Source organism: Eubalaena glacialis, chromosome 2, assembly GCF_028564815.1.
Source record: "Eubalaena glacialis isolate mEubGla1 chromosome 2, mEubGla1.1.hap2.+ XY, whole genome shotgun sequence".
NCBI lineage: Eukaryota > Metazoa > Chordata > Mammalia > Artiodactyla > Balaenidae > Eubalaena > Eubalaena glacialis.
Window position 1 is genome coordinate 111283591 of NC_083717.1, and position 18628 is coordinate 111302218.

At 46.3% G+C, this 18628-nt stretch overlaps 1 protein-coding gene across 1 annotated transcript; it reads right to left on the bottom strand.

The window, feature by feature from the left end:
* Positions 1-1292: 1292 nt before the first annotated feature.
* Positions 1293-18071, bottom strand: THBS1 (thrombospondin 1). Its single transcript, XM_061180529.1, has 22 exons — positions 17894-18071; positions 17224-17319; positions 16389-16948; positions 15403-15478; positions 14914-15113; positions 14678-14800; positions 13223-13316; positions 11598-11771; positions 11111-11287; positions 10634-10807; positions 10273-10400; positions 10014-10166; positions 9350-9568; positions 8712-8819; positions 8006-8165; positions 7744-7862; positions 5885-6119; positions 5468-5695; positions 5028-5299; positions 4520-4617; positions 4277-4416; positions 1293-3351 (listed from the first exon to the last, which is right to left on the bottom strand). The coding sequence occupies exons 2-22, from the start codon at positions 17288-17290 to the stop codon at positions 3344-3346; spliced, it is 3513 nt and encodes a 1170-aa protein (XP_061036512.1). The 5' UTR covers positions 17291-17319; positions 17894-18071; the 3' UTR covers positions 1293-3343.
* Between the last annotated feature and the right edge of the window lie 557 nt (positions 18072-18628).

The following is an 18628-nucleotide window of genomic DNA, read 5'->3' on the forward strand; positions in this document are numbered from 1 at the left end:
GCATAATTTTAATTTTTAACAAATCCTGTATTTTAGTACAACCTGATATGAAGGTCAGTCTTGGAGTGAATATGCAGCATGCCTGGGAAAAACCTCCTGTTCCCAGACACTTTTTTTCTGTCCCATCTTGCTATTTTGAGTTACTTTTGTTCTGTTACTTAAAAGTGAATTAGAATTCTCTCCCAAGACTTCACACGTTGAGCTGCTCTGAGAGTGGATGATGTCATGTTTCAAAGGATTATTTCTTTCAAATCAGTTTTCCAAATTTTATAACCATTACCAACACCTTCTAGTTCCTGACTCTTCACCTGGATACCATAAAATGATTTGGCAATTTATACTTATATATGACTATGCTACCCTACATAGATGTTTCTAGAATGAGAGAGAAAGATCAACAAGGGAAAAAGAGTCTATCTCACTCAGACAGTCCTTTTTGTTTTAATGGATCTCAAAGCGAGACCTTTATCCTACTCATAAATTTTTTTATTCTACCTGTTCTTATTAAAACTAAAAATTGGCCAGTATTCTACATTCATGGTTAGCCCACCTGAAACTCAAGTTCTGCTTATTGTAAGGCATTGGGCTTCTCTTCACAAAATAATTTGATTTTTTATATGTATATATATTTTTAGGATTTCTTCGAAATTCGACCTGTCTCTGTAGTCATCTGTTTTTGACCAAAGTCAAAGTCGTTCTCCAAAAAGTGTTACCTGTAGAGTTTGACCCAACTTTTCGAGGACAGTTCTTCCTCCATTAACGTTTCTAAAGCTTCTCCACAACGTGCAGTGGCGTTGCCCACCCAGTGCCCTCATTCATGGCTCAGAAGATGTAGCTGTGAATTCTATGTGCTTCACTTCTGTTTTCCTTTTTCATTGTTTTTAGAAACAGAACTGGACTTTGAAAAGGATTCAATAAATGACATTTAGTGACATTGGTAAAATATGAACTTGTATCCTTTTGGGTCCCACATCTTGGGGGGGACATTTCTCATTGCTGTGTTTTTAATATGACAGGTTAATTTGTTGTTTTGTTCTTCTATCCCACAAATCCAGCAAATATGTCATCTAAGCAACTCAGTCTTCCTAAATCGTATAGGAAATATGAATGTTCCTGTTACTTACTGTGATTTCTTTTTGTATACACTCTATTGGTTTGAGGATGGAATTTACCCATACCTCATAACATAAAGCCAGAAAACAAATAAACATGGATACCGTAAGTATAAATATAAATTTCCATATGATTTATTGTTGTTCCTTGTACATAAGAAACAGTAATATACAACTTACACTGCTTTAGAATGTAAAATGGATAAAAATGTGTACAAAAAAAGCACATTCCTAGAAAAGTATTGGCAAATAGTAAAAACAGGGAGGAGGGTAACAAGCAAAAAACAAATCAACAAAACGAAAAGAAAAACGAACAATTCTTCAATTCAGTGTGCAAACATTTTATAAAAATAGAAATACTAACTCTACAGGCAGTATTTCCTGATAAATTATTTAAATAGCATATCTACACAATCTGAGATACCTATTCCAATGGCAATGAGAAAATAATTTATAAAAATAAAGCAATGGTATACAAGATGATAGAAAAACACAACTTTCAGAAAATGTATTTAACATTTCAATGCTATTTCCTTCTTGGGAATACTTTTCTGCGAAGAATTTTTATACTATGTACAACATTGACTTTTTTTTTTTTTAGGTACTACAGTAGCTTTAAGTTTGTTAGACACTTAAACTCTTTTCTGCTTGATCCAAAAGTTCTTTACTCAGTCACACAACAAATGAGGTAATATTTGTATACAAGTTTCACCTTTGTCATTTTTTTCTTTTGGAAAAAGGCAAAAATAATAAATGTAGATGCTTTTCATCTCCCTGGAAATAGGCACAAGGGATGGAGCAAAACAGTATTAAAGCCCTCCTGGCTTTCTTTGCAAACTAAAAACACTTGCAAATGGACAACCAAATAATTCCACTTGAAAAAATAAAGGAAAAAAGAAGAATCCCAAATCATTCAGTCTAAGCACAAAATGAAGAGCAGCTTGCTGGGCTGATTTCCTTGTGCCATTCCTATGAAAGTTTTGCTGATCAATCTCAACTACCAGCTCTCAAACACTTTCCATATGAAACCTAGATTCCAGGTAGAACAGAGTTAATAAATAATCTGTATTTACAATCTTACAGTCATGAAGACTTGTAGCAAAGATGATATGCTTATGCTTCTTCCTGTTCCATGAATAGTCTTTCGGACAGATCCTCCAGAATAAGTAAAAAATAAATATTTTACATTGTAAAATGTTTGTTAAAAAAACAAAAACAAAAAAAACCACCAAACCGAACAGTCCAAAAGAGAAAATTGGAAAACTCCATGATATTCAGGAAAAAAGAGAGAAAAGGAATGTCTTAGTTGATAATTTTGTGCCTTTCTAACCATAAAAATACAAGCACGGCTACCTTTCCCTTGGGAGGTAGCCCAGTGCTCACTGAGATGGTAGGTTTTCTTATTTCCCTGCTACATCTGCACAAGCTACGTCTGGAATACAACTGACAGTTTCAATATAACCAGGCAGTGGCAGCCAGCACTGCCTTGTGCTGCTTTAGTTCTGACTCCCTGTTCTGGTTGCTACAGGTGATGTGTAAGGGGTGGAAATCCGGGAGGAAGTCCACAAGCCAGTCTTTTCCTTCCTTCCCTGCTTCTATTTAAGTGCCTATTTACGTGGGTCAATCAGCTAACATGGGTCAGCATCATGAAATCCATCAACAGTCTTTCCCCTGAAAATGATTTAGTACCGAAAATGTAACAGTCCCTCCATGTTTTCTTCATACAATCGTCTCTTGGGTATGCGCCCTCCCCTTAGGGCTTCGGCCCCGCCCCCCGCCTCCCCCCCCCCCCCAATTCCCGAGGGAGTAGGTCAGGGCTGGTTTTGTTTGTCAATTCTAGCGAGTCCTCCCTTCTCTCACACGCCTGAAAACGCTTTGGAGTCCACTGCTCAGAGTTGGCCTCACAATCGCCCTCTGCCCTGACAAAAGCAGAGTGGGACAGGCACCTTCCAACCGAAGCAAGTGGATGCTTTTGCTTTTTCAAAAGCCAACCAAAGTCATTGTTTATATCCTTGGAAGATTCTTCTCATTCAGAGGCTGAATGCTGAGTCTGATCTGGAAAACTGCATTTTCTTGAGGCAAGTCACATGCTCTAAGAGTCCACACTGATGCAAGCAGAGAGCAAAGGCAGGCAGGGAGGAGTGATCCTGGGGGTTTTCTTAAGCCCATGGTTCCAGAAGGTGCAATACCAGCAATGGTTATGATCAGTCTTTTCATCAACAGTTTGATGATTAGGAATCTGTTAAATAAATAGACAAACACGTAAATACATAAACAAACTAATTCATCAAGGCATTGTCATCTTAATATCCCTTAATACATTAACAACCTAGGCATAGCTCTACTTTTATAATGTCAAAAGCATATTTTAAGATTGTCAGCTTATAAAATTACACGTTAGTGTGTTGGAACATGGTTGCTAGGAGATTGACACTGCATAACCTTCTAGAATTTATGCTGTGCTTTCTAAGTCTTTCAGTGTTAAAACTCTAGGGAGTTTTATTTTAAAACTTCAGACTCAAAGATTACACCATAATTTAAATATTAAGTAACAGCAACCATATTTTTTTACTGTGCTTCATCTTGTTGGCTCCAAGCCTTGGCCCAGTAAACTTTTATTAAGCACCTGTTTTTTAGGAGACCCAATGCTAGACTCAGTGAGAGCTTATAAGTAATCACTAAATGAAAAAGAATGGAGAAAAAGAGAGCAAAGGTTAGTAGTGAAAATTAATTTAACATGCCAATATGAAGGCAATACTCCTTTCCCTTCCTTTCCAAGAGGGAAAGGTTCTGAAAGACAACCTGGGCCATAATGGCATGAATAAAACTAAGTGGTGTGCAAGACATGGAAATGTAAAATTTAAAAAATTTTTAGGGATTATTGCTGGGGTCTGAACTGTACAGGAGCTTGTCTGCAGTTTATTTTGCACTGGCTATGAAGAGGACAGAGATTGCTAAATTAAAATGGTTCACAAGGACTCAGGACTTCATAAGCCGCAGTTCATAGGCACTATTTCATTTTTTATCATATGCCTTCAACAGCAAAATATAAATAACCCTTTCTCTAAAATAGCCTTTAAATCAGCCTCTCCCATGATTGGCATTCTTGGTATTGGTCTGAACTAGGGATGTCAACTGTATATTCACTGTCATTTTGCTCCTACCTCTGCATTCATATTTCAGGTCAGAGAAGAACACCATTTCTTGAGAGAAGACGAACAACCCTAGCCTACCGCCAGCATAGGTTTTGTCGTAGATGGGTCCTGAGTCGGCCATGATTTTCTTCCCTTCATACATCACCACTCTGCAGGAAAAAGGAAGTCGCATTAGTGACACCCTTGCTTTTTGGTCCTCTCCTCCTCGCCCGTCAGTGTGACTTAAGTGAAATTTAATCAGAGCAATCTTACCTAATGAAACCCGTCTTTGGCCTGTGGCTCAGACGCCATCTGTAGGCGGTGAAATCTTTCCAGCCTATGTGACGAGGGTCATGCCACAGCGTGCGTACCTGGAGGAAAAGGAAACGAAAAGGTTGCAACAGCCTCATTATGAGATTTCTATTTCATTCCATGAGAAACGGTGCTTGAAAGGTACAGAGTTGACCTAAATTAGAGGGCTGCAATGTAGGATTTTTTTCCGAAGGCCTTTTTCATTAGATGTGTAGCCTTGAATGTACATATAAAGCAGAGAGAAGAGAAATTTTTATTTGTTTGTTTGAAGAGGCTAAAACTGCCTTTGGATTTGAAGTGGGCTCCCCTCTCAGACCCTAGGATGTTTTTTCAAAGCAGAACTTAACGCTGCAGTTGGAGACGCGGGGAACGTGATATCTAAGATTCCCTGTTGGGAGGCTTGGCCAAGGCACAGCGTCCCTTGTGCTGGTCTAGCGCCTCTCCCCCTTCTGCAGGGTGTTGTTCTCACCTGGCCGGGGGTGTTTCCTGTGTGCCACAGGGCATTCCGCAGGTGCTCGCCAGGCCCCGTGGTGGAGTTCACGACCTTCACAGAAAGTCCGGAGTATCCCTGAGCCCTTGTGGGGTTGGTGTCCCAGTAGGACTGGGTGACTTGCTTCCACATGACAACATAGAAGCGGCTGCTGGACTGATAGCCAAAGACAAATCCGGCATAGTCATCGTCCCTCTCGGTGTTGATGAAGAAGGTGCCACTGAAGTCCACAGCGTTAAACTCATCATAACCTGCAAGAGGAGGTCAGACCCAGGTTAAAACCTGCAGCCTTCAGGAGGTTCTCTGTTACATTCCTAGGCGTTTTTAGCACCCATGGGGACACACACAACTGCCAGCTTTTACATTTGCTTCTTTCCCCTCTATGCATTGGCCTTTCGTTAGAAGAACTCACTACTCACCTACAGCAAGTCCAGGATCACAGTTGACAGTCTGGACGAGTTCTTTACCCTGATGGCGTACAACCCAGTTAGGGTCATTTTGGGATGTCCCTTTGGGATCCAGAGGAATCATCTGGAATCGGCGGAAATCGGTCTCACTGATATCAACGTTTTCGGGACAGATGTCATCGATGTCTGGCACGTTGTCCTGGTCAAAATCATCTTTGCAAGCATCACCTCGACCATCACCTGAGGCCAAAAAGGCAAGAGTTCAGTGAAATTCTGAAATAACCGTGACCGGTGCCAGAAATTCACTGTCTTGTCAAAGCTGACATTTGGTCTCTTCAGCCTTAAATGCATTCAGCTTTGTTTTTATTTCCTGAATCCAGACAGCCAGGGTTTCAGTGACTCTCTTTAAAAGTGGCTCCAGTGACTCACCATCAGAATCCTTCTGGTCAGGATTGGGCACGAGCCTGCAGTTGTCCCTGTCATCAGGAATGCCGTCATTGTCATCGTCATGGTCGCAGGCATCGCCCTTGCCGTCCTTGTCATGGTCGGCCTGGTTGGCGTTGGGCACGTAGGGACAGTTGTCCAGGTTGTTCTGGTGGCCATCTTCATCAATGTCCTGATTGTTGTCACAGGTGTCTCCAATGCGGTCCGAGTCAGAGTCGAGCTGAAAGAGACAGAAACAGAGGGTCAACTGGAGTATGAATCATTGATGCTAAAGAGAACTTATGGAAGATTCTCCAGTGTTTGATTCGGCCAGTGAGGTTTGAAGTCTATATGCCACTGCCAAAAGCTAGGCATATTAACAGATTTTAAATGTTTTTCTTCTTGACCCTTGTTTTCATATGACAGCTTTAATAGGGATATTTGTTTTTTTGTTTGTTTGTTTAAATAGAAAACTGTCTAAATAAAATTAAATAGAAAGCATTATCTAATCCCCAAGGATGGAATGCCATGTTAACTGCTTATATTTTAATGATAAATGAAATCCTTTGGGTACAATTTGTTATTTTCCATTTAAGTTTTCAATTAGGAAATTGTTGACACGTCAGTGTCTACTCTAGGCCATTAAATCATGGCAACATGGCACTGCTTTTTATACATACTTGGTAATCCATATGGTGGGACCAATTATTTTCTTCTTTTTTAGGTATTTGGTTTTATATCTCTAGTCCATAATGGTTGTCAACTGTTGGCTCAGGTAGTCAGAATTCTAAATTTTTTCAAAACTGTATTTCTCAGAGTACTTTTTTACATTATCCAGTGTATATGGGATGCCTAGGGATTATTTATACACAAGTTGACATTTTTCTTGCCAGTATTTATGCTCTTTGCCATTAAGATTTTTACATGATTCATTAATTGTTATAAACTTTATTATTATCTGAAGAACCAAAAACTCATCCAGGGAGGTTAAACGGCATTGAGGTTTAATTTATAGTAAGATCCAAACTCAAAATAGATGACCCTCAATGCCATTTGATCAGGAAAGCTATCCCAGATCATTCATGCTTTCCCATTATGGCCCCAAAGAGATTCATCCTATTGCTTTTTGTTTTATAGGAGCTCAAACGAACAAACATTAGGAGCTCAGCTGGACTTCTCATTTCTTGAATCTTTTAGAAATATTCCCATTTTTCAAAAGCTGATTTCTATGTTTTCAGAACAATGCCTTAACTTTCACAGCTAGAAAATAATGATGAGCAATTACACAAGAAAAGAAACAAGAAAAGGAACTTGTTCTGGCTGATGTCTATTTGCAGCACTCCCTAGCAGTGCTACGAAGAATTATCTGCTTGCAATGCCAAACACTTGAAGAAAGACAAAGAAACAGGGATTTCTCCAGTTTTGGGGAATTATTTTTAGTTTGAATTTCTTGCAGCCAGATTATATCATTAGCCATGAAAATGGTTGTGTATTGTGCTTAGGGATATTTTCTTCCATCTCTTAGTTTCAAATATGATTAATATTCCCATAGAGTCGTCAGTCACAGATTTCTGCTTTGTATGATTTATCTTAACAATGGTAGATCCCACTGAGCAAGTCACGCGGACCTTCTTGTAGAAGACAGGATTGACATTACAAGACTGTCACCCTAAAGACCTATGAGACTCTGCGAGGAACTCATGTCAGGCAAACTGTTCACATGAAAATATTACAATTGACTATGAGAGCACTGAGAGCCATGGTAATGGAAGTGTTTGAACTCTATCTAACTTCTCTATTTTTTAGAGGCCTAGAGAGGGATATTCTAACACTTTACTGAAAGATTCTGAAAGGAATCCACCGACCTGATCTGGATTGTGTTCCAGGGGGCAGTTGTCACACTGATCTCCAACCCCATCCATGTCAGTGTCTCTCTGGTCCACATTGTAGACATACTGGCAGTTGTCCCGTTCATTGAGGATACCTGCAGAGAACAGGGGACAGGTGATAGCTGGAATCTCCAGCCTCAGCTGTTTCAACCAAATCGCACACTAACAGCCAGGGCTGCTCAAGGTTGAGAGCCAAGTGAGAGACACTCGGGCCCGCTGGAGTCAGGGAGCGCCTTACCGTCCCCATCAATGTCTGCCGCGCAGGCGTCTCCTTCCCCGTTGTTGTCTGTGTCAGCCTGGTCTGGGTTGTGGTTGTAGGGGCAGTTGTCACAGCGGTCTCCCACGTCGTCTCTGTCATAGTCGTACTGGGCTGGGTTGTAATGGAACGGGCAGTTGTCCTGCAAAGAGAAGAAGCGGAGCATTTTACAACATGGTCCATGAAGCCAGCCTCAAACCACATGCAGAATATTTATAAAACTGTGAAAATCTGCAACAATTGTTTTCTATTTAGTGGATATACTAATTGAGTCCTCTGTAAAATGGTCACTGCAAAAGTTAAAAGCCAGGACATAATGAATGAAAAATGAATTCCTGTTTGTTACGAGTCAGTGAGATATAAATAGAAACTCAACATCACTGCTCTCAGTGCGCTCAAAGAAAATCTTAATGTGACTTAGAGAAGACATTTGAAACCAATCTGGGGAGCAAAGTGTCATTTGTTCACATATTGTAACCTCTTGCTCCAGCTGGGGGGACGGGAGGTTGTGATGAAAAACAAAACCCTCATTTAAAAATTCTCTTGGCAAGATCTATGTCCTCAAACTACTGAAACACAACAAATAACTTCTGATGATCCTAGATATCAGTAATTTCATTGAATCTTAAGGTGTTACAGGCTGTTGCTGAATACAAAAGCTGAAAGAGGAGTGGAAAACGTTTTTTACCCTGTCATCTGGAATTTTATCATTGTCATCATCATCGTCACAGGCATCGCCGATTCCGTCCTTGTCATAGTCTTCCTGCCCTGAGTTGGGAAGGTTGGGGCAATTATCCTGGAAAGAGAAGACACGTTACAGCTGCAGTTTGCATGCCTTTTGCTCAGCTCATACACCAGAGAGCGCACCCAAACACTGTAGATAGAACTGAATGCTGCTCTGTGACAGCATGTAGTTTTAATGGGAAGACAAAAAAAAATTTTTCTTGGGGGATATATATATATACACACACACACACACACATATATATACACACACACATATATATGTATAAATAACATAATTTGTATAAACGCTCTAGACTTTGTACATGCTGGGAACACAGCCATGCTCTGCTGGTACTTGGTAGAGAAGTGAATATTTTTTGGACAACATAATCGACTGTGGAAAACAACTGCCCATAGGGCCTGCTGCCCCATTCATGTTCTTGGCACCAAGTGATTTAATATTAATAAGAATTAGGGCTGCTCTGCCTTTGGATGATTTAATCTTTCAGTTTCATTTTCAGACTTTTAAGCATTTAAAATTCCTCAGCCTGTTCCCTTGATAAGGGCTTTCTGGAGGTGGGCGAGGAAAGGGGGGGCTACCTTTTTGCAGTGGTAAGTTGCATTGGCCACGCACACCAGGTCCTCGTTGGGCCAGCCGTCCAGGTCTGTGTCTTCCCCACAGATGATGCCGTTGCCGGCGTAGCCGGGCTTGCACTCGCAGCGGTACATGGGGTCACTGTAGTGGCTCAGGTAGTTGCACTTGGCATTCTTGTTGCAGTCGTGTGTGCCGTCCGTGCAGGGGTTGCGGGGCTTGCACACCTGAGGGTACAACATCCTGACATTAAGGCAGAGCCTTCGAGAGTCCCCAGACACCGCAGAACCAAGAACCCAGATCCCCATCGTCTCTGAACAGACAGAGCTCCATGGGAAGAGTGTGGGTCCTCCCCATCCTCCCCTGGGGATGTCCAGGTTACAGGCTAACATGGCTCTATGTGCGTTTTCCTTGAAATTGCTCAGCACCTAGGCACTTAGAAGTCCATCCACTCACAACTTGTTCCAGAGCAGCATTGTCAGATGTGATGGACCTGTTTTCCTTGCTGGAGGTACAGTGGATTTTCTAGTCCCATTTCTAAGGGCTAGGTTTTCCCCTCACCCCCTTCCCTGTTTTTTGTGAAGGGTATAAGATGACGTTCCCCCCTTTCGTGGCTCTTTCGGTCAAGGACACCCCTCCTTCACTCCCGTCTACTAGTCCCCTCTGCTCTACCTGTTTGTTGGTGGTGGCATGTTCCACGCCCCGGCCAAAGGGCTGCGAGCCAGTGAAGCGTGGCGGGCAGGGCAGGCAGTTGTAGCCGGGGTCTGTGTTCTCACACCTGTGCTCTCCGTTGTGGTTGAAGCAGGCATCAGGGACTTCTTTGCACTATGGAAGAAACAGCAGTTTGCTTCGTGTTTAGAGAACACTGCCAAAGGAAATGACTAGGACAGGTGAGCTGCTTTCCTAGGTCTGGTAACTCCCAGCTTCTCACCTCATCAACATCTTTGCACCGGATGCCATTTCCGCTGTAGCCCGGGGGACAAGCACCACACTTCCAGCTGCCATCAGGGTAGCTGGTACACTTGACGTCAGCAAAGCAGGGATTGGACAGGCATCCATCTGAGACAAGAGAGACAGGCAAATGGTGGGTCTCAGCTGCTGCCCAGTAACTGCCATTCTGGACACTTAAACCAGGGTGTAAAATATTGTAGGGTCCATACAACTGATAGCTTGTTGAGATTATGCTGTCCATCTGGCATTTTAGAGTAATCAAATCAGGACCATTCAAAGCTGAACCCCTGTGAATGCTGACCATGGCATTCAGTGGTTTTGTCCTGGGCTGCATGGCTTACCAATGGGACAGTCCTGCTTGTTGCAGATCTGGTTTTCTGTCACATCACCAACGCAGTCCTTGCCTCCAAACTGGGGTGTGGGGTTGTTGCAAAGCCGGCTACGTTTCTGCACCCCTCCTCCACAGGTGACGGAACAGATGTCCCATGGTGACCAGGGTCCCCAGCCTCCGTTGACTGTAAGAAAATGAACCACAAGCCAAAGTTAAGGCCTATTTTCAAACGCCTTACCTTCACAGGAGACTCTCCTGAGTTTGTTCATGCTACCCTGACACATGGAAAGAATGTTCCGGAAGAGGGTGAGTCTGAAATTGTTCTTTCTGTTTTCCATTAAAAGAAGCTGCTGCACTGTGCAGGACTGTGCTTCTATTTGTTTCTCTAGGAAGGAACCTTTCCCCGTCCATGACCCACCGAGCTGGAAGCTGCAGATGCCAGGCAGCCAGCTGGGCAGAGCTGCTGCCAGGCGATGCATGCACTTACTGGGGCAGGCATCTTTCTGGCAGGCTTTGGTCTCCCGAGCTTCGCCCTCACATGGCTTCCCATTCATCTGGGGGCTGGGAGAGTTGCAGAGCCGGATCCTTGTGATCACACCGTCTCCACATGTTACGGAACAAGACGACCACGGGGACCAGTGGCTCCAGCCGCCATCCTGTTTAACTAAAGGACAAACCGGATGGTTATACGGTGCTTCCCATGAGCCAAGCCCTGTGCTAGTGCCTTTAAATGCATTATCTAAACAAAATCTTCAAACTAGCCCTATGAAGAACTATTCTTACCCCCAATTTGCAGATGAGGAAAGAGCCTCAGAGAGGGTAAGTTGTGCTCAAGGGTGCACAGATAAGGGGGAGACTTGGGATTAGATCCAGAGGCTAGAACCTGTGCTCTTAACCTCTGTGTTATGGAGCTGCTGTTGGTGACGACAAGGACAGGTCAGTTCTCCACATCCCTAAGTGGCCAAAATACTTACATCTCTTGTCACACTCCTGAATGTGGCAGGTCCGTGTCTGCACGGAGGAGCCCTCGCATCTGTTGTTGAGGCTGTCGCAGGAGCGGCCGCGCTGCTGGATTCCGTTGCCACACGTCACAGAGCAAGAGGTCCACTCAGACCATGGGGACCAGCCATCGTCCGCAGAGTCGCTGGCTGCAGAGGACATGGGCGCATTTAGCGTGCAATCATTAAAACAAGCTATTCTTTAGACTGCTCTGCTCAGGACTTTCTTCTTCCCTTGCTAGAGGGTGACAAGCAATGTAGTTGTTAGGCTGGCGGCCAAGGGGTTTATGCCAGGTCGTTCTGTGCACAGCCTCGGAGCGGTTGCATGCTTTGCCTGGGCTGGTACAGCTGAGCCTTTTCCCAGCGTGTGTTCCTATTCATCACTCCCTCTCTCCTCCTGTCTGCGTTTCAAATGAGTTTCCCTTTTCTGACTTAAGATATTTTGGTAGGCAGCTCCAGTCCCAGGCTTCCAAAAATACTTGAGTTTTAGGCAACTTATAGGAGTCACTTCTGCCTTTCAGGGGAGCCAGAGATCATGTGTTTGGCAGATGAACTTGAAGGCAGCGGAGGCGCTGTTGGCTGTGGCTCCATCTCGGTCATGAGGTTAGTCAGTGTGCTGCTTCTCTCACCCTAGCATTTGGGACCTTTTCTGCACATATTTTCACAAGAGGAAGTTTGTTTATCATCTGCCCAGGCACAATGACTACAGTCACGTCTAGCTGTATCTGACACGAGACAGAGAACTTGTTTTCTCTTGCCATCAGCTGGAAGCTTTCCTAGCAATCCCTGATTCAAGTTTAGAGCTCCGCCAGTCCCCAGCTGGCTTTGTTCCCTTTAACCCACACCTGAAGTGAATGCTGAACAGAAAGTGATATACAAATGATTATGACAGTGCTGGCATCACTAACATCTCTGGAGGGGACTGGTTATCCTGAGTTGTGATCAGTGTGTGTAGGTGCAGGGGGTGTGGGAGGTGTGGGTGTGAAGGGTGAGTGCTACTTTCTCGTCTTATTTATCTTAGTTGTGATGAATCATTTTTATGACTTGTACCTACTATATTGTCTCAGCAAAGTGATTAATTCATACTGTCAACAAAAGCCAGGGATTGGGTACCATGAAACAATACAGTGCCCTATTTCTTTTATGGCCCTGACACTCAAATTGCTGTTTTGTCTTAGGTCTCTTATGTCTGTATACAAAATGGGTAGAACTTTCAGGCCCAATTAAGTCCAATGCTCGCACCAAAGACATCCATTGCTCTGGTGAGCAGATTTTTCTTGACTCTAGGCCATAAGGTCAAATTCTAAAAGCAGTCAACTTAGAGCTATCACTGCTACCGATTCCTCCCTTCTTTCCTCAAAGCATAGAAACATTCACAATAAGCTATACCAAGATTATTGCCTGTACTATGATCCAGGGGGGTAATCAAGTTTAGTCATAATGGCACTTTTGGCTCTCTGCAGCAGACAAGCCATCAGTTAACCAGATGTCGCAGCAAGAAACTGAATGAAAAACATCTGATGGAGATGGGGGTGGGGTTCAAGCACTATGTACAGTTGATCCAGTCGCTGAAGCATGATTATGCAGTTTTAAGAACTTACGCCAACACCGCGGGCAGCATTCTCCATCAGGAACTGTGGCATTGGAGCAGGGCATGATTGGGCAGGACACTTTTTTGCAGATGGTAACTGAGTTCTGCAGGGCAAGAGTGAGGGAGAAATGGTTTGCTAGGCATATTGCAAGCCGAAGTTTACATAGTGAAACATTTCCATTACAGGTTGAAACGTGGTCAGGGCTGTAAATGCTCTAGTGGAATGATTTTAATAGAAGATCTGCCTCTGTCATGTTGGCAGCCACCAGTACTGTAGAGACAGTTCTGGTGCTAGTTACTTGTCACTCCACCCCTTGGAGAGAGCTTTCTTAGTTGCCACTTAGTCACTTTCTCACGCACAGGACAGCGTGAAGAGTTTCTCCAGCGGGAACCACTGAACGTCATGGGTCAGATCTATTACTCTGCATCTAAAAATCAAACTCATGAAACTCAGCCAGGACTTTAAAAGTTTTAAATTATATCTTTATTGGGAAAAGAAGATCAATGAGCATCGTTATTTTCTCATGTATAGATCTGGCTTTATATTATATTGGACAAGAATGGGAATTTAGTAAATTTGACTCCCAAATCCAGCAATCCGTGATTTGTATTTCAGCTTGACTTTGCTCAATGAGTCAGGTAAACCCCCTTCACTCCCCTGCCCCTGGCATTGCAGGGTGGGCGGGGGGATCCAGGAGGACATACACACTGCAGGCAGTGCCATCTGAGCTAAGTGGACAGTTCTGTCCTCACATGTTGGGCTAAGTGATTTGAACAGCAATCAGTACTGTATTAAAAGAGTCTCCGTGTCATAGCTGAATACGAACTAGGGTCGGGGGGGAAGAAAGTTCAACTAGGTTTTACTTAACCTGACATTCAACACTTAGCCCTTGAACTAAAGCAGGTAAGTTACTGAGATGTTTAAGTAGATATGTTCTTTTAGATACTTAGCCTGGGGTATCATTAAGACTTCGAAAAACTCTTGGGCATTTAAAGATTTTATAGATGTCATAACTGCATCTTAAGAAAAAGACACCACTTGGGTTATCAGGCCATGGAACATAAAAAGGGCCTGTGTGAGGGGCTTCCCTGGTGGCGCAGTGCTTGAGAATCTGCCTGCCAATGCAGGGGACACGGGTTCGAGCCCTGGTCTGGGAAGGTCCCACATGCCGCGGAGCAGCTGGGCCCGTGAGCCACAATTACTGAGCCTGCGCGTCTGGAGCCTGTGCTCCGCAACGGGAGAGGCCGCGATAGTGAGAGGCCCGCGCACCGCGATGAAGAGTGGCCCCCACTTGCCGCAACTAGAGAAAGCCCTCGCACAGGAACGAAGACCCAACACAGCCATAAATAAATAAATAAATTTAAAAAAAAAAAAAAGGGCCTGTGTGGCTATCTGGACCTTTCCCCAGAGACTGTGGCTTCAGATGCACCATGTATTCGTATTTCAGTCTCCCGAGCCCCTTACCTGGCAGCGACACTCAGTGCAGCTGTCCACCGTCCACTCCTCGTTATTCCTGTACTGGACTCCGTTGTGGTAGCAGAGCGGGGGCCTCCTCAGCTCATTGACCAGCTCTTTGTTCTCTTCAGTCTAAAAGGGGGAGAAAGGTCATTAGCGCCCAGCCTCACTTTCAGTCGCTCAGCATCATCGGCGGGACACGTTCGAGGGCTCGTGCTAGCGGGCGGGGGGCGGAGGCCACTGACCACTTTGCGGATGCTGTCCTGCAGCGTGGTCACGATGGTGCGCAGGCCCCTGAGCTCCAGGACCATGCTGGATAGCTCGTCACAGGAGATGCCGCAGATGGCTTGCAGATCCTTTGTCTTGTGGCCAATGTAGTTGGTGCGGATGGCAGGGCTGGAACCGTTCACCACATTGTTGTCAAGGGTGAGAAGGACACTGGTAGCTGCCAAGGAACAGAGGAACACAATGGGGAAAGTTATAGAGGATCTTCAAGTTGAAGATCTCACCTGTCAGTCCCCAGGGTTCCTAGCCGTAAAAGACATTTCATTTTGGGTGAGGGATGCAGGAGGATGGGATGCGTGTGTGTGCTGTTGGAGGTCACCTTTATATACCTCTTAACTATGTTACCTGGGGTAATTTATGCACAACCACCATTGCATACGTTTCTCAACTCGTTTTGGGTGGAATTGCCCCAGTTTCCCCGTACGCCCTAAAAATAGAAGGACACTTACAGCTGGAGCAGCCTTTGTTCCTGAGGATGTCTTCTGGTGTGGTTCCAAAGACAAATCTCACATTCTGCAGCACGCCCTGTGGGCAGAGGACACACATTATTTGTAGATGCTTGGTGGGGGGGCAGGGGTCAGTGGGTGGGGGGGACTGTTTATGCTAGGAAAAGCACACAATTGATGTTGTAGAAGTTTCAAAGAACTCCCTTTTAAGATCACCATGTCAAAATAACACACCAACATGAACTGCCAAACAACTTCAAAAATCTTAACTGTATCTTGTGCCAAGTCTTCAGTGTTTTACAAAGAATTCAGTTATCAGCCTACTTGGAGACACAGGAAATGGAATCCGATACTGAGACTGGAGAATATAATGACACTCTCCAGTGTCAAAGAGTTAAATGTGGGAGTTTCAAAGCCACAGATACAAAGATCTAGACGTTTAAGCATGGAAGAAGCTGCAGCAGCAAATAGCCACTATTTTAATCTTTTCTTTGAGACCGGTTACATCCCCCTGAGGAATCAAATAGCAAAGTGGTATTTATTCTGCTCATAAAAGTATCCACTTCAAGCAATACTGTAATTGGTGGAACACATTTGAAATAAGTTATTTCCTTGAGGAGAGCATAAGGAATATTTAAGGTTTTGAACAGGCTGTTACAGAAAAACCATTTCTTGTTTCCTTTAGTGGTTTTCAAAGTCTGGTCCCCAGAACACCAGCGTCAACCTCACCCTGGAACTGGTTAGAAATGCAAATTATCAGGCCCCATCCCAGACCTATTGAATCTGAAACTCCGGGGGTGGGGTGCAGCAGTACGCATTGTAACAAGCCCTCCGGGTGAGTCTGATGCTCCCTAAAGTGTGAGAACCGCTGCTTTAATGCACAGGCAGTATTTCCTGTTCTAGAACCCCTGCCTCTCCTGTTATTGCCCTCCTGGCAGATCAGCTGCCTATCAGTCGACCCCATGGACGAGGAATTGAAGAGGCCTCACCTGGAAATTGTCATTGACACCTCCTTTGGCGATGCGGAGTCTGGCAATGCTGGCCAGGTCCCTGGTGAAGATGCTTTGGATGGGAACGTCCAGCTCAGCATTCTCCATCTTCTCACAGTCGATGTACAGCTGGGCCCTGTCCTCCTGCACAAACAGGGTGATGCTCTTCCACTGGCTGGTCGCCAGGAGTGCTTCTTCCACCGACACCACATGCTGCTTCCCCTGCACGGTCAGGCTCAGGTCCAGGGTGCCCGCCTTGCCATTGGAGACCACGCTGAAGACCTGGCCGGAGTGGTCTTTCCGCTCCACGGCCAGCAGCGTGCCCCGGGTCTTCTTCATTTGCCTCAGGGAGGCCAGGAGGAGGAAACCTTTCTCCGCCCGCACAGCATCCACTAGGTCTTGGAACTTGTCGTCAGGCACAGGGGGGATCAGGTTGGCATCCTCGATGCGGAAAGCTGGGCTGGAAGGGTCAGGACCCTTCACCAGTCGGCGCCCAGAACCCTTGCGGGCAGCCCCCGTGAGTTCAAAGATGTCAAACACGCTGTTGTCTCCCCCAGACTCTATTAGACAAGAGCAGGACACACGGTGAGCTCTCTGGGCTGGGCCTGGGGTGGGGCTCAGCTCTGGGGTGTGGGGCAGAGGGACAGGGTGAAAGCTCCTGGCAGCCACCGAAAGAGCTGAATAAACACCAGGGTCACAGGGGACCCGCATCCCGACGTTCGGTCAGGGCTCGGGAGAAGCAGCTGGGAGAGGAGTGCATGGGAGGGAGGCACACCTGGGGTAACCGGACCTCCTCCTCTTCCCTCCCCCCTCAAAAGGTATTATACAGACTCACCTGGAATGCGGTTGGAGCCGCACACGTGCCACAGGAACAGGACACTGAGTCCCCAGGCCAGCCCCATGGTGGAGCTGGTTGTGCCCAGCAGGGAGCCTGCAGCAAGAAGCACAGAGCCCAGGGTCAGAGGCAGCCAAGCAGGGCGGGTGGGCAAAACCTGGCTGGGCTTGGGGCCGGGTCCCTGGGGATCCCCCTTTGGCTCCACGTTTGCGGGAATGAGGGGCAACAGTATTTACTTTGGAGAAGGCAGCAGGAAGAAAACTAGAGAGTTGAGGGGAGGAGATTGTGGGGCAAGACCAACAATCGGGGGGTGGGGTGCTTTTCCTTAAGAAGTTGAGGGTAAACAGCAGCATCAGGAGATACAGTTTGGGGGCCCAGGGAGGGCACGGGGGCAGTCTAAACTCTTTTCTAGAGGACTGATAGAAAGGTTTAGGGAAGACGAGGAGAAGAAAATCTTGGGGTGTCCTGGCGAGTTGGTTTGTGAACCCCAGGGCTGGAGAGGATGGCTCTGGAGCCCTTCCACGAGAAGAGTCCCCCAGCGGCTGGGAGGGACAGGATTGGGAAAGCGAAAAGTATGAGATCCGGGGTCCCTGAGGCGCTGAAGCCTGGGAGCTCCAGGTGGATGGCCAGGGCAGCACTGGTCCTCGGCGGCCGCCCAGGGACTCCTTACCTGTGTGGACACGGGTGCAGCGGCCGGGGCCGGCGACGAAGGCGCAGCGACGGGACCGAGCGCTGGAGAAGCGCGGGCAGGGCGGTACGCCCGGAGGCCGAGGGATCGGAGGCTGCGCGGGGAGAGCTCGCCGGGGTGGGCACTCGACTGCCGGCCCGAGTGCAGTGGCTGGCGAGGCGGAGGAGCCGCTAGCTTTTAAAGAGGCGCTCACATTCCTGGGGTTTCCTCTGGCCAATGGGAGGCCGCCGGGCAGGAAGCGGGAGGGGGGGCCAGTCTGGGTTCCTCTCTCCGCCCCCCCGCTGCCTGGCGCACAACTTTCCAGCTAGAAGGGGAAGGGGGGCGGCGGGGGTCGGGCCGAGGAGCACTGGAACTTCTCAGAAAATTAGGTGCCCGCCCACGCGGCCTTGGCGCTCATGGGCTCAGCACTTTGGCTCTGGCGCCGCGCGGCCCCATGCGCTCTGGGCGCATCCCGAGCCGACGGGGCTCTGGACACCCACCCAAGACCCTTAGGGGGGCTTTCAAGCAAACCCGTTCCCTTGAATGCCTGCGCGACGGCTGAAGGGTGGACACGAGCCCGTTTGTACGGGAAAAAATGAGCCCGACGGGGTAAATAGGACCATGAGGAAATCAGTTGTTGAAGGAGTTCCCTCTTGGGTACTTGTTGACCCTCGTCCATCCATCCAGGTGGGGTGGGGACGGTGGGGCCCACTTCGCGCCGCGCTCCTGCCCTCGCCC